The sequence below is a fragment of the Melanotaenia boesemani genome, chromosome 4 (assembly GCF_017639745.1).
Source record: "Melanotaenia boesemani isolate fMelBoe1 chromosome 4, fMelBoe1.pri, whole genome shotgun sequence".
NCBI classification, from domain to species: Eukaryota; Metazoa; Chordata; class Actinopteri; order Atheriniformes; family Melanotaeniidae; genus Melanotaenia; species Melanotaenia boesemani.
Window position 1 is genome coordinate 34,621,169 of NC_055685.1, and position 15,414 is coordinate 34,636,582.

The following is a 15,414-nucleotide window of genomic DNA, read 5'->3' on the forward strand; positions in this document are numbered from 1 at the left end:
AAGCCCAGAAGTACGACAAACTCAGCCTTTAATAATCATGATGACGTTGTTTTTATTAAAGTAATTAACGCCTCAACATCCAGAGACATGTCACTGAAACCAAACATATGAAAACCAAACATCACGAAACATGGTCCACTGACACACAGCACAAAAAAAAAAAAAAAAAAAAACAAGCATAACAAAGGGCAAAATCTGTATCTGAGACAGTATGGCACCATCCAGAATCAAAGTCAGAGAGTAAACTATGCATAGTGTCTTAAATAAAAGACATGTTGGCTCAACCAATACACATTATCCATCCCATGATCAACACATCAGAGCTACTGTTTTATCATCGTTAAAGACCGACACTAAAATGTCTGCAGCACATTTAAAATGAATCTCTGAATGAAAATCATGTGGTGGGAAACCTTATGAGGGCCTGTTTAATTTCTGCTTTTTTCTTTTTAAGAGATGAAAAATAAAATAAAAAAAATTATTCAGAAACAAAGACTAAATTTAATTTATTTTATATTTTAACCTATTACTACCACATAATGTGGTTTAACATGGGGTCAACAACAACAGTAATGTTATAGGACTAGCTGAAAACAAGCACAGAGTGCATCTTAAAAATGATATTAGGCCTTTCTTGTCTGCGGTCAGTTCTCAGCTTGTAACATCTTCAGGCCATGGTGGATATAAAATGCAAAATATCTCCAGAGAGGCTGATGGATTATAGTGATCAGTTTCAAGATCCATCGAGAGCTCTGGTGCTTCTCCCAGAGTTGCGTCTGTATCATCCTCTGATGCAGAAGAGGAGGTAGTTCAACCTAATGGACCCTCAACACCATTAACTCTTTTGATTTACCCACCCTCTTCTTAAGACAAGTCTCTCAGCTTAAAGAACCCCCAGATGCTAATCCCAGCCCAGAACATGCCCACAGTGCTATTTATTTGGCCATCACGGGCCTCTATCCGCTCCCAACTGCTGCCTTCCTCATCATTTCTTCATCCTGGACGGAGAGGTCTGTGAGCTTACGACCCAGCCTCTCATGAAGGTCCAGGTATTTGGCCACACAGCGGTCCAGGCATACCGACTCCCCCTTTGTCAGCTCTGCCTCCTTGTAATGTGGTGGGACGCACTTCCTGTGGCAGGCATTGGTCATGCTGAAACAAGAGAAAGCTAGAAGTCAGTAAAATTCATCATCTTGTAAAAGTTAAGATCTAAATTAATTTAATTTAAAAAAATAAAGTTAGGTAACTTCCATCACTTCTTATTCACAGCTGTTGCTCAGTAAAACTCTACAGCGCCATCTGCTGGAAATAGTGAGATTAACAAAAAACTGTGCAGATAAAAATCATCAACATTAGTGGAAAGCTGGAGCATTTTCTCTGGAAGAACCCATCAGAGTTTGGTGCAGACTGGGATAAATTTTAAGCCGTAACAGAGAGCACTGGTCCTGGTGGAAGATGTGGACTGACACCGGCCCACCTTTAGCAGCTCTGAGGTGCAAATCACAACAACAGTGAACATGTCAGACAATTTGCTTCTAAATAGAAAGTATGCAGACCAGAAATGGACAGGTTGAAGTCTGGAGATATAGCATCAATATATGCAAAATATAAACCACTTTAATGATCAACCTTTAGCTATCAATTAACTCTACGCTCAGGTTTATCACCACTGAAGTCACTGTGATGTATACATTAAAAAAGGGTTATGGAATTATCCATAAACATGCAAAAAGTATGCAAATGTTGCTCTGATTGCCAAAAAACATAGCAGCACAGCTTAGATTTGCAAAGTTGCACCTGAATAAACCAGTGGACCTCAGGAACAATGTCATTTCAACAGATGAGAATTAATTAGAAAGGTTTTGTCATAATGTACAGCAACAAGTGTGAAGAAAAACAATCATGACTACTACTGAGCACTGCGATGAAGGCTTGATGATTTGAGCCACTGAGTATCCAACAGTCACGTTCGAGGCCATCTGTCTGACAGATCAAGCTTGGCTGAAAATTAGGTCGTGCAACAGGACAAGGATACCAAACACAGCAACAAATCTACAACCGAATGGCTGAAAATGAAAAGAATCAGGGTGTAGCAATAGTTTAGCTTTGCTAGCTTTTATTAACTCAACCCGATCCAAATGCTGTGGTGAGAAATTAAGAGAGCAGCCAAAAGTAATGACCGTCTGCGAACAGCTACAGACCTTCATTACATACACAGTTAATAATATGTAATCTTAAATGCAATAATCAATTTTGTATTTTTGACTCAGGATATACATTTACTTCCACAACAGGTGTACGTTTTGAATTGACAGTTTATCATTTTTAAACTAGATGTTTTATGTAAAGTGAATTTCTCCAATAAAAGGACACGTATTTAAGTCTTTCCCTTATCTGATGATTTATCTAATTTTAAAACCTGATAAAAGTTGCTCTGTCATATAAAACCTTAGAACTAAGAGGATGAGCGTTCTTTTTAGCGCAACTACCATTTTCAAAACAAAAGTATACCAGATGACCAGTTGAAGCCCCTGTATGGTCTGAACACACCGAATAACTTAATTTAAAATACATTTATATAGTTTAAACTAGGAAATAAGATCGCTGCGTCACAGGATCCATTAACACGTTAAAACTGTCTCCAATATAAGCCTAAAAAGAAAAAGCGAACAGGATTTAAATAAACTGAACACACCAACATGAGTTGCTAGCATCAAACGAACAGTGATTGAAACTAAAATGTATTTTTTCATGATCAATGGTCACTGCATGCTTAAGATAAACGAAGGCCGACCTAGTTTTTTAAAAAAAGGTTTGATATCGCATAAAAACCACGGCTAGCTTGGTGATTAGCTTGTTGAGGCTTTACCGGTTGTACATGTCAGCCATCATCTCCACCTCCAGCTCCGCCGCCAGCTGCTGCGCCTTCATGGGATCCATGTCCGCGTGTCCGTGCTGCTCACACCCTGGTTCAACCACACCGTCCCAGTGACCCTCTACTACAACCTGCCAGCAAGGAGCCAAACCGCTGCTTCTCCTGTAACCTTCAAAATCTGTAAGAAAACACGTGTAGCGTTTCCTCACACACTTCCGTTTTCAATAAAGTTCGATTCAAATATTTAAGACTCTCGCAAATAGTGCGCCCTCTACTGGTCCATCTAAACAACTGACACATTCTACCAGCAATGGTAGTTTTGTAGGAAGAAAAACGCACTTTGATGAAAGAACAGGCTGATTTTAATAAACTATATTTATGTACTTAAAATATGATTATCTTTACATATACAGGATCAAAAATAAAGCATATTTTCTATGGATGCTAACAAAGCATCATAATGACACTGAAGTGCTTTAACCTAAAACAGTCTCAAAGTATCAATTTTACTAAAAATTAAATTTATAAAATTTACAAACATAGATAATGTAAACACAGAAAATTTAAACTGTAAGAACTTTTCTATTGTATATTATTAATGGAAATCAAAACATCCACTGAATATATTGAACAAACTGACTCTTCTGTGTGAAAAAACAGCAGACAAACAGTGCCTGATTTAAACTAAACTGGGTTTTAAAAAAAACAAAACATCAGAATTTGTACAGTAAAATTGGCGAACCAACAGTGAAAATTCTGTACATTTTCAAACATTACTCTGTTTCATCTCCAGTCACATCAATCTCATTCATTTCATCATCCTCATCCTCATCTGGAGTTAGGACCATGTTGTTGAGATCACCTTCGTACTCTTTGGTCAGAGGCCTTTTCTCTGGAGAGAAAACCAGAACATCTACCTCCCCTTCTTCTTCTTGACTACACTCTGATATTGACTTGATCACATCTGCTCTTTGTGCCAGAGGATCAGATTTCTCAGGGATCAGGGGGGAAGAGTTGGGGACCAGAGTCACGTTTTCTTGAAGCAGGTGGGAGTTGTTGAGAGATGCATCTTCATCTCTGCTGGCAGACTGCATCATGTCCGAAGTTCTGAAGTCACCAAATGCTCCTGCAAAAAACAATAAAGATATGCTTGTTTTGTCTTTATTAATCCTGGTATAGAGTAATAAAGTAAGAAAGACCTGATGCCGATTCCTGGTTGAGTTGTTTGCATTTACACCATTACCATTTTTTTTATTTGAGTTGCTTACATTTATCTTTTTATTCTCTTTCATTGCCTTATTTTTTATCTTTTACTTATATTTTTTGCATCATTGAGAGGAGCCGAAAATATTTTTTGTTGCACAACTGTGCAATGACTAGGAATTTTCTAAACGTCCATTATGGGAGAAGTTGAAAATGGCATTTTCTGCACACTTAAGCTTGCTAACAAGTCTCACATTTTTTTCAATTATTTCAATTATTAATCTTTTTTAAAGACAGGTTAATAATTTATTTGCTGTTCCTACATTTGATGACCATTAATGCATTAAACTCTAAAGGAAAACTATTATTCTTCACTTGGGTTAGCCATCTCCTCCAAAGCCTTTTTATCATTGCTAAAACCTACGTTGTTTTGTTTAGTGAAATCCACCTTAATGCTGTTAAATGACTAAAGATAATAATATTAAGATTTTACTAAATTGATTCATTCATTGTTATTCCAGAAGACGGTAAATGGTAAATAGACTGTGTTTATATAGCACTTTTCTAGTCATTTTGACCACTCAAAAGCGCTCTGAAACTGCAAGTCACATTTGCCCATTCATGCACATCTTCATACAGCACTTCTGACAAGTTATCTATGAAGAATTTTTTTTCCTTGGACACACATTCACACACTTCAGATGCAATGTGGGGTTGAGTATCTTGCCCAAGGATACTTCGACATGTAGTCTGGGGAAGACAGGATCGAACCGTCAACCTTCCAAATGACAAGACGGCCACTCTTCTCCTTAGTCACAGTCGCCCACAAAGATATTCCACATGTAGATTTTAAATGCATAGAAACCAGCAGCTCTGGTCAGCTGGAGTGCAAGACATGACACAAATGTCCACAGTCCTGTTCTTAAGTACTGTCTTCAAAATGTAATGAATTCAGTAAAAAAAAAAAAGAAATCTGATGAAGTGCAGTCAAACTGCTGCATACAGTTCATTTTTAGGTGAATGCATTAGTTAAGGGTGCAAAGCACAAAGGAAACAATGCTCACAACTGAGAAACTACTGAAATTACTGAGGTTTTGGTTTTGTAGCCCTCAGTTAAATATGTTGTCTGTATAAATTACATCTGTGTGGCACATGGTTACGTGTTGTGATTGAACAACTGTATATCTTTCAAAAACTAAATTTCGGTTTTCAGGTTGCAGCATTAGTATACAATCTCGTTTCTCTGTTCATTTAATATTATCAATCTGCAATTAAAGATCAAAACAAACTATCCTTACAGCAGCAGAAAAAGGACAAAATCTACAGTACCTTCATCAGGATTCTTCAGCAGCTGCTCCGTTGACAGCTTGCCCACCTCTGGATGGTCTTCATGGCTAAGTGTACTGGTCTCCCCGCTAGCAGAGCTATTCGGGTCATCTGGGTGGGTTTTGCTACAATGGGCTGCTGTTGTGTTGAAAACCTGGTGGTAATTTTCATCACCTGTGACACTGAAAAATCCCTGAACCTGGGTTTTTGCATTCTCTGTAATGCCCACGTCAATCCCCGACTCCATAGCCACATCATCAAATCCTTTGGCATTGTCCTCTCTTTCTGCATCTCCTGCAGGTTCACTGGTTTTCTGACTTCCATTTAAAACGTTTGAGTGTTGTCGTTTAATAAGCTTTTGAAACTCCTTCATAGTGACCATCCATGACTGTTTAGATGTTCCAAGTCTTTTTGTGTTGTTGTTATTGTCTCCTTCAGTCTTGGTAAAGCAATGATCACTCCTGGTCTTCTTCAAAAGAACTTCCTCTGCTCCTGTGTGCTCCCTCCTCTGTTCTCTGTCCTCCGTCTTTCCTCCGTCTTGCTCATTGTGGTTTCTGTTCTCAGCACTTGTGGGAGCATCGTTTGAAAGATTCTCCTCCAGCTTTATCTTACGAGGTCTTCCACGTTTACGCTTCAGCAGCAAGCCTCCTTGTTTATTTACACCTACAGGTCTGCAGACAACTGGTGGTAAAACGTGAGAAACCTCACGGATTATGTTACCCATCTTCTCTTGATCTCTTACAAATCCCCTGGTCCTGATCCGAGGCTGCTCAGTACTGGAATTCTCAGGACATCTGCTTTTCTCACTCACAGTTCCTGTGATGCCGGACACCTCTTTTGTTTTCTCTAAACTTGTGGAGAACTTGTTTGAAGAGCTGGCAGCCTTTTTCCTTTCCTTCACCAAAACGTTTTTACTTGACAAGCTCACTACACAAGTTTTTCTACTATTGCTGACTTTGGATTTTTTGGATGCCAAGCTAACATCACCATCTTGTGGAAAATATATGCACCTTCTCCTCTTCCTTTTAGGTGCTGCAGCATCTTTGGTTGCATCATGTTGCTTGCAACTTAAACCTTCCTTCAACTTCTTGGGATCAGATGTCAGTTCTGTTAACTCTTTCTCCTTCACACTATTCATAACATAGCATTCTGCAGGGGTTTTGCACCTGCTGTTTGCATCCTGTGGTGGAGCTGCAGTTTGACTTTCTATGATGGCACTTAGGGGAAACTGTAGGGACACGGGGGTTTCTGTGAGCCAAGGTAGCCTGTGAAGCAATGGTTGCTTCTGAATATAATTTTCAGGGTTTGCTGATGAGTTGGAGAGAAGATGATCTTGTCCTGAAACAGTATAAGGCTCTAAAGGAGAGAGACATTGAGGAAGCCTCAAGTCATCCATCCAAGGTAAGGCTGGACGCAAGGTATGCTCAGACTGTGTTTCGTTTTCATGTGAAAAAGGTGCAATCTCAAGAACAGTCTGGTCTTTCAGGGAGGATGGCTGCTGTAATGCAGAGTAATGCAGTTTCTGCCCACTGGGGGAAGAAGGAAAGGACCAGACGGATCTAGCAGGGGCTGGTTCAGGACAAAGGGAATTTTCACTTTTGGACAGAGGCGAACCGTGGCTCATTCCAGTACTTCGCCCTGAAAATCTAGCAGATGAAAAAAACTGAGAGCGCTGCTGCATCAGTGTATCAGGCGGTACAGGTGAAAGGTTGGTGCAGGTGGGCTGGCTCTGAGTTCCAGAACAAAAATGGGTACCTGTACAACAAGTGGGAAAACAACCATCAATCAACCCCGAACGTTGAAGCTTTTCCAACAAATTAACTGTAATATCAAATCAACGCCATAGATTTTCACTTCAAAAACATCCAGTTTAGATTTGAGCACATACAAAATCCTCACACACTGAGTTACTAAAAGCCAGAGGATCAAACGCTGCTTTTGTGTGTTTGTTGTTTTTGGCGGGAATAAAATTAAGAAAAGAAAGAAATTAGGGCTGGGCAATTAATCAAATTTTAATCTCAATTGCGATCTGGGTTTTCAACGATGCTCCTTCTCAGTTTACTCTTGTGCTGTGTTCAGTTGCAAATCGAGCGCCACTGGTATTGCTGGGCTCTGCTGCAGACTCCTCCCACAGCCCCAGCCACTTTGCTTTAATTCAGCTCAAGTTAGGGGCTGGACACACAGGAGGCAACGTCGCTCCGTCTCCATTCATTTTCTATGGAACTTGTGCAATGAGGGTAAAAAAAAAATCGCTGCCCTCGTCCTGCCAAGCGACAGGCGACATTCGTGCATGTGAAATGATACGCTCGTTCACATAGACGTGCACACAAGAAAATATAAAGATTTTGTGAGTCGCGACTAAATAATCCACCAGCTCCCAGAGACACAGAGAGACAGCAAACGTTATAAACAAACAGAACTTTTTTTTTCTCACCAAAGACCAGTGCTCAGTTAACACAGTGAACAACCCGGGATTTAAGAAACTCATCAACACTTTGGACAAAATGCATCACTGTTATCTCGCCACCATTTTAGTGGAGTGTCTCTCTCTGCCCTGCATGATGAGTGTTGTGAGGGTGTTGTGAAGGACGTGGCTACAGTCCAATGTTTCCCCACCGCTATGGACCTGTGGTCAAGCCACACCATAGAGCCAGATATGACTTGGATTTCAACGTAAAAACTAAATATCTCCAGACTCATTTTTTCCAGATCACACCGGACAGAACTTAGCTGCTGGTCTGAGACAAACAAGAGCTACTGGGACCTGGTGGAAAAAAACTAGTCTGTGTTACTAGTGACAACGCTTAAAATGTCAGCAAACAGCACACCTCGCACACAAGTGGATGATGGATCCTGAATCAAGCATCAAGCAGTGCAAAGATGCTCTTCACGCACTAAGTGAAAAACAAAGTTTAAAAAAAGTTAATAAGTACAACAAATGCTGCTACTGATTAAACAGTCCGATGCTTTACTCAGCATCTGAACATGTCTCTAGGTGAAATTAAATCCCTTTTTTTATGCTGCCCACCAAATTTCCAGCGTGCAAGATGTGGTATATCTCTGCTGTGATTGACAGCTTGGTTCTTTAAGATGCTTCAGTGTCATGAACCCTATTTCCACCAATGGGTCTGGCTCGGTATGGGACGGGTCAGTACCTACCTGCACCTGTTGAGGAGTGGCTGCTATGTGTCCCCAAATCCTGGTCGAAGTGATATCCTGGTGCACCAACCACTCCATGGGTGTTGTTCTCCCCTGTACCACTCTCTGTAACTGTGGTCTGCTTCTCACTGTTGCTGTCCAAGTTGGACAGAATATTCAGGCCCATCATGATATCCTCTAACCACCTTTCAATCTGCTCATCAGTCTCGTCCACAGAGGCCAGAAGCTGAGGGAGTGACAACGACTCCAGCTCACTGCTCTGGTTTAGGGTGATGAAGCCACTGGAGGATGAATCAAAACTGGAGCAGGACTGGACTGGTGTTTTGGGGGAAACCACATTAACAGGTTGACTGTTCTGGGTCTTTGGAGGAGGTTGGACATCTTTAAGGTCCATCTGTGGACCTTCCTGGTTAGAACATCCCTATTGAAAGATGAGTAATCAGTAAATATGCTTTGCTATCCAGGTTTTACTGGGGATTTACTTAATTACAACCATCAAAACATTAAATGTAATCATGACCTGAACAAAGAAACTAATTACTTTTTTATTTTTGTGTAGTGATTACATGCTGCAACTTCATCCCTTAATCTGTCCCTGCCTCATGCTGCTGTTCATGCTAAGGTTGGAGAGATTCACAGATTGAAATCGCTGGTCTGAGACAAAGGCTTGCGATGCATAATGAAGCTCCCTGTGCAGTTGACTTAGATACAGGTGCCGAATAAATGAGCAATATATCTTTCTTACCGGGTCCACATCAGTAAAACCCATGATTACATTGATTACTACACACTTTATCTCCTCTGCACCAGTGTTGTTGAGGCCCTTTGAACGCAACATCACCATCTTCTGGCATTTTGTTATTAAAACACATGGGAGCCGGGTGGTGCAGCCACAGTTAGTAAACAGCAAACATGGAAGCAGTGTTGGGAGTAACGCGTTATAAAGTAACGCATTACAATAACGATATTACTTTTTTGGGTAACGAAGTAGTGCGGTACACTTAAAATATTGGTAACAAAATTACATGTTTTTCTGCATTACTCGAGCCGTGTTTGCCTGTGTGTAAAGTTCTAATCTGTTTTAAGTCGCACACACATGCTGCTGCCTGTGTGTGTGCTTGCCTGGGCACGTTGCCACAGAGATCGATTTGCGTGACGTAGCTGATGGTGTGCGCCAACCAAGGAAAATGAAAAATGCAGCTGGAGACGGAGACAGGGGCTTTTGGTCAGTGGCAATATTCGCATTATTTTCAGTTCAGTCCAGTTTCAGTCCAAACTTGTGGTGAAAGATCCTGCTCGCCGGTCAGTGGAAGGAGCAGCTGACCTGCCTAAACAAGCTAAGCTCTTTTCAACATTTCCTGGAGCGCAGCAGCCGGTAAGACAAGCTAGTTGCAGGGTTCATTGTAGGAGACATGCTCCCCCTGTCGACTACTGAATCGCCCAGGTTTAGAAAAATACTGGATAAAATGATTGCTAGACAAGTGTGGCCATTTCTTCCCACAGACAGGGATGTTGTTCTTGTGGTTTTAAAGCCATTTTGTTTACAATATCCAGTCAACACTATGCAGACAGGCAGTTATGATTCGGCTATGATGTTGGTCCACGTCCACACGGTGAATTAAGAAATGGTAAAATAATAAGTAGTGATGTTACTTTTCAAATCCAGTAACTAGTAAAGTAATTTCATAACAATTTACAGAAGTAATGAGTAACTAGTAACTAATTACTTTTTTAGAGTAACTACCCCAACACTGTACGGAGGGCAGCGAGACAACAGGTGAAGAGGAGATATTCAGTGTGTTTGGTAAAATTACAGAGAACACTGTTAGTAAAAGAACCTGAGAAAAAGGACTGTTTGTAAATCGTCCATGTGTTTTTTATTTTATTAAGAGACCAAAAAGAAATTGCCTAAATAAATGTACAAGAGAATTAGATTTAAAAGAAATGTAATAAAACATTTGTGTTGAAGGAATAAAATAATCATGTGTATACCATAATGAATTGCACCTATTAATGTGTGAAATGACATACCTAAAATAAATTCAGTACATCTTCACAACTGCAAGAGCTGAGTGAATAAGCAGAGATTGATGCCTCCTAGCATATGCAAAGATCTTTTGTACTCCACTTACTGTATCTCAACCTGCCACATTATGAATGTGTGATGTTGTGAAGTCTACAGAAACATCTGCCCCACCATGCGCCAGGACTAATTACTGTATTTGTCAATGACTGTCTGTGTATCAAGTTTTCAAAACACATGAAAGTCAAACCAATGACAATGTTGCACTTGTCTACCTGTTTCAAGGAGGTGAGAACGGAAAAAGCTTCATCTGCACCTTGCAAGTTTACAACCTCCCACATTTCTCCTTTAGTCCTCCTCTTCAGCTTCACCTGTAGAGACAAGAGAAAATACGGCTAAATAAAAGGAAGCCTTCTCTACTCCGTCATGTTAGATTATTTTCAGAACTCTTAAAGAAACAGTTTAAGAGTTACGATTTCTTAAAGAATTTACACACACGGTCAGGTCACACACGTTCCGAGCAATAACCTATTTCCGTTAACTTGTCCCAGAGCTTATTGGTCCACAACTTGAAACGACAACATATAATGACATGAAATTTATAGACCAAGTGTGTGAATCAGTGTTACACACCTGTGCACATTTTGGAAGAACTTTAAATTTCTACTGGGCGCTATACTGCCAAAACAGCTGGACGGATAGGCATCAAGTTTACCACACATATTGTCCTGGTCATTCTAAGACAAGTTATGTAATATGGTACTGATTAAGGAAAGTGAGTTTGTTGATGGACAGATAAAAATGGTGCCGCCTCCAAGTTTGGAAAAAAAAACAAAAAATTCACCAAAAATCCCCCCTTTGTCCTACAGACCTAAAATTTACAAGACATATTCACTGGATCATGCCAAACATCTGAAGTGCTCCAACTTTCACGCCATAGAGATGTTGCATGCTCCGTTTTAAAAGAATGCACATTTTCTCAACATATGTATCTCTGTAACAGATTACTGGCACCAGCCTTGCCAAAGTGATTGTCTATATTAGTGGTTCTCAAAGTGGGGGTCACGGCAACATGATGGAGGGGATGTGAGGTTGGGAAAATGTAACAGACAAACCTATGTTTTTACAACTTGGGTTTTTTGGAAACATACTGCTCCACATTCGAGACCACTTGGTGGTGTGGATATATAACGAAGAAGAAATGCAGCCCAGAGAGCAGGGTTTACTGAAATATTAATATATATATATATATATATATATATATATATATATATATATATTTATTTAGGGCTGTCAAATGATTAAAATTTTATAATCAGATTAATCACAGCATTGATTACCCCCATGTTGTAATTGGACAACGTGGGTGTGGCTTATGACATAAAGAAATGCACCTTAAAAATCAACCATTTGTCCTTGAGAGCTGAAAGTCATTTTCATTTCTAGTTAGCATTGTTTTGTTTATTATTTTGGCCTAGCTCTCCATGAAACACCTTTCTGTGTTTTAACTCTATTAATTATGCTACCATTAAAATAAAAAAACATCTCCACATTGACACTTTCTGGAGTTGTGATACCAATTTGCAGACTGACATTTCAATTAAAAATCTAGCAGCAATCAGTGGAAATTGAAGAAATATGGTTTGCTATTCCCACTAAATACATTAAAAGAGTATGTAAATATCCACTAATTTATTTACTACATTATTTTCTGGGATTGTTAATGTTGCCTTACCTTAACAGAAAACTGTGTGGTCTTCATCGTCTCCATCTGTAACATCTTGGCCAGGTTTTTCATTCCTGTCTTGACATGTAAATGTCTCCTCTCTTCAGAGTTCCCTTTCTCTCCTCCTGAAATCTCATCTCTGCTAACCTGTCCCAGCTGCTCTTTGTGTCCTCCACTATCCACGCTTTCATCTTCCTGCTCTTTACTTTCGTTGGTCGACATCCACATGGTGTCTCCAGACTTAGGTGACTGTTGGGAAATGTTTTCTTCCTGGGATCTTGGGGAGCTGGGATCTTCACTGACCAAAACAGAGAAGGATGCTGTGCCACAAGACAAGGTAGAGGATGATGTGGGATTTGTTTCACTGGTAGAAAGTTGCCCTGCTGCAGACTCACCATTGCTGGGAATGGCTGGGCAAGGGGTGAGGCAAAACTGTTTGTCAAGTGTGATATTTTCAGTTTGAAGAGGGGCAGAAAGCCTTTCGACAGAGAACACCGTCTCTGGAACTGGAAGTTCTTTTTGATGAGAAAGAAAAGCAGAATTGCCCACTGACATTTCACCTATTTTAACAGTCTGTGTGCCTTTAGATACACTTTTCTTTGTCTCCAGACAAACGTTGCCTCTCTTCTCAGTCATCTCAACCTGAATTTGTGCATCCTGCATTTTTAGTTTTACACACCTCTCTCTGCCTTCTACCTTCTGAAAGCCATTCTCTCTAAAACTTCCAATACTTCTGTCCAGGAGCGCTGCCTTTTTCCTCCCGCCATCCTGATGTCCTGCTACAAGGCCTGTGATTCCAAACTGGTGAGCTGCAGCCATCACATCATTCTGTTCTTCGTCTCCTTTGACTTCTAGCTCCCCAGAATACAGGAGGCCAACGAGCTTCAGCAAGGTCTGAGCTGTTACCTCTCGAAGCTGAAGCTGACGTTTCTGTCCAAATGGAGGAGACGGAGATGTAGACAGCTTCTGAGACAAGTAGGGGCTGCAAGCAGCAAGGACGCAGCTGTGGGTTGGCACTGAGATACCTTGAAGAGGTTGAAGAAGAACCAATTAACCATTTTCAGTATTGTACAAAAGTCTTGAGCCACCCCACTTATTTCCTTTTAATTTGCCTCCAACAAGGTGAACTCTTGCCAGAACCGGTACTGGGTACAGCAGCTGTATGCACAAGCTCATGTGTGTAAAAAGTTACCTTAGTGATGTTGGGGTATTTTAATTCTAACATATCTCAAACAAATAACTTTAACGCCACTAAATCAGCACTCCAAATGCATTTTGTCAAGAAAGTATTTGTTTTATAACAACTTCAAAATACATATGCAACAAATAATGATGCCATCAACATGAGCAACACAGAGCGCATGATCCCTTCGCTCCACTCCAACATGTTGGGTATCTTATGAAACTAGAAAAGCTACACTTTCAAATGATACCAAGCATACGCTTATCTTGGCCAACTACTTCACATCAGTCTAAAAACAAACACAAAGCCAACCTTCGCATCTCACTGCCAGTGCATCAGATTGCATGTTTATCACACAGTACGTCACCAAACCCCAAAACTATTCTTACCAAAAGCAATATATTTAATTTCCTTACAGTTTCCTGGTCATTTTCAGTCTATCCACACTATTCTTCAACCAAAATTCACAACGTACTCATCTGTAGTAGTGAAACTGCGTCATGATTCAATATAGAAAGGCAGCGATTTGAGGCAGTTTGTCTTTAGGATCTCACCTTCAGTTTGAAGCAGGGTATCACAGAACTGGGCGCTGTTTTGCTGTTTTTGCAGCTCTCCAAGAAGCTGCATATTATAGCCGGGCCACCATAACCGATGCATGTCCACATGAATACTAAAAGCAAGAGCAGGAAAAAGATTTAGTTTCTAGATGTGAAGCAATAATCACAGATTTGAATAGCACAATAACTGTAGCTGTGTCACGCGTTTTGTTTCTATTTTGGATTTGAAAAACAGACTAAAAACGGAGATGTTTTTCAAATTGAAACATTTTAGGGTCCTGTTGTAAGTAGTCATGTACGCATTAGTTTCGGACTGATGATGGCACGTGGAGGGACAAAACTGTTGACAAAATGGACTTCCGTCAGTGAAATCTAAGTTTTTTTCTTCTTCTTCTTTTTCTTTTAACGTAAACACTTAATAATACGTATTCATTTTATCAATCTATTGAGCAAAGTTCACATTTTTGTCCTAATCTAAACATTCTTTTCCAGAAATTTGACGATAAATGCATCGCTACAACTTGCTAGCACGTTATGATTATCTAGCTAATGAGCTAGCATTTCAAAACTAAAACTTCACACATTCACCAATTACACAAATACAAAGAAGCTGTTTATGAGCTGTAGTTTGATTATTTGCTCGTTTACATGTAAGACTAATTTTATTAAATGTACTGTACCATGCCCACCAACCCTATATTAATTTGACAAATAAAGGCACATCACAGATACTTACCAATAATTTTCTGTTGTGCGTCTTTAGGTCCACGGAGCAATTATAGTCCATTTATCAAACTTTTTGCCTGACGTTAAACAGGGAAAATAAAATAAAATAAAAATGACGTGAGATTTCGCGGCTTAACGTTTAACCTGGCGCAGTCACCGCTTTACTGCGGAGATGTAGCGCCACCCAGTGGCCGCTAGTGATGCCTGCTTTTTATGTTCTATAATCTATTTTCATGTTTCAATATTTGATATTTTACTATTTTGATATTTAAAACACACTGTCACGAACTGAAATACAATGGAAAGTAAATATAAGCATATTCTCTAAATTATACCCAGTTGGCAGGAACTACTTTATCTTCGGCCTGCCAAAGAGGCATGGTGTAGGGGCGCAGCAGCGCATCTCTCACTCACTCAGTCTGTAGATCCATAGACTGTATTAAGGTAGGTAGGAGGTAGGTAGCTAGGTAGGTAGGACCTTGTGCGGAGCTTAACAGCAACGGTGCGATGTATGAAGTGTGAGGGAAGACATTGTATTGTAGCAGCACCACAAACCTCCTTAAACATTTGAGAGTTAATCATAACACACTATGAAATTATGATGAGAAATAAGAGGAGATGCGTCTTTTTAGGAGT

At 40.0% G+C, this 15,414-nt stretch overlaps 2 protein-coding genes across 2 annotated transcripts; both read right to left on the reverse strand.

Moving 5' to 3' along the window:
- Positions 1–118: 118 nt before the first annotated feature.
- timm10 (translocase of inner mitochondrial membrane 10 homolog (yeast)) lies at positions 119–3,100 on the reverse strand. Its single transcript, XM_041983627.1, has 2 exons — positions 2,870–3,100; positions 119–1,152 (listed from the first exon to the last, which is right to left on the reverse strand). The coding sequence occupies exons 1-2, from the start codon at positions 2,938–2,940 to the stop codon at positions 957–959; spliced, it is 267 nt and encodes an 88-aa protein (XP_041839561.1). The 5' UTR covers positions 2,941–3,100; the 3' UTR covers positions 119–956.
- A 135-nt stretch (positions 3,101–3,235) lies between these two features.
- Positions 3,236–14,944, reverse strand: LOC121638037. The gene is made up of 8 exons (XM_041982455.1): positions 14,789–14,944; positions 14,050–14,165; positions 12,708–13,337; positions 12,322–12,605; positions 10,862–10,957; positions 8,564–8,984; positions 5,408–7,159; positions 3,236–4,001 (listed from the first exon to the last, which is right to left on the reverse strand). The coding sequence occupies exons 2-8, from the start codon at positions 14,150–14,152 to the stop codon at positions 3,649–3,651; spliced, it is 3,639 nt and encodes a 1,212-aa protein (XP_041838389.1). The 5' UTR covers positions 14,153–14,165; positions 14,789–14,944; the 3' UTR covers positions 3,236–3,648.
- Positions 14,945–15,414: the final 470 nt, after the last annotated feature.

Excerpts from the sequence above, each read along its gene's own strand:
- timm10 (XM_041983627.1), bottom strand. The coding sequence starts at position 2,940 with ATGGATCCCATGAAGGCGCAGCAGCTGGCGGCGGAGCTGGAGGTGGAG. Across the intron at positions 1,153-2,869 it reads ATGGCTGACATGTACAACCG|CATGACCAATGCCTGCCACA; the intron begins GTAAAGCCTCAA and ends CTCTTGTTTCAG.
- LOC121638037 (XM_041982455.1), bottom strand. The coding sequence starts at position 14,152 with ATGCATCGGTTATGGTGGCCCGGCTATAATATGCAGCTTCTTGGAGAG. Across the intron at positions 13,338-14,049 it reads TACCCTGCTTCAAACTGAAG|GTATCTCAGTGCCAACCCAC; the intron begins GTGAGATCCTAA and ends AACCTCTTCAAG. Across the intron at positions 4,002-5,407 it reads GCTGAAGAATCCTGATGAAG|GAGCATTTGGTGACTTCAGA; the intron begins GTACTGTAGATT and ends TGTTTTTTGCAG.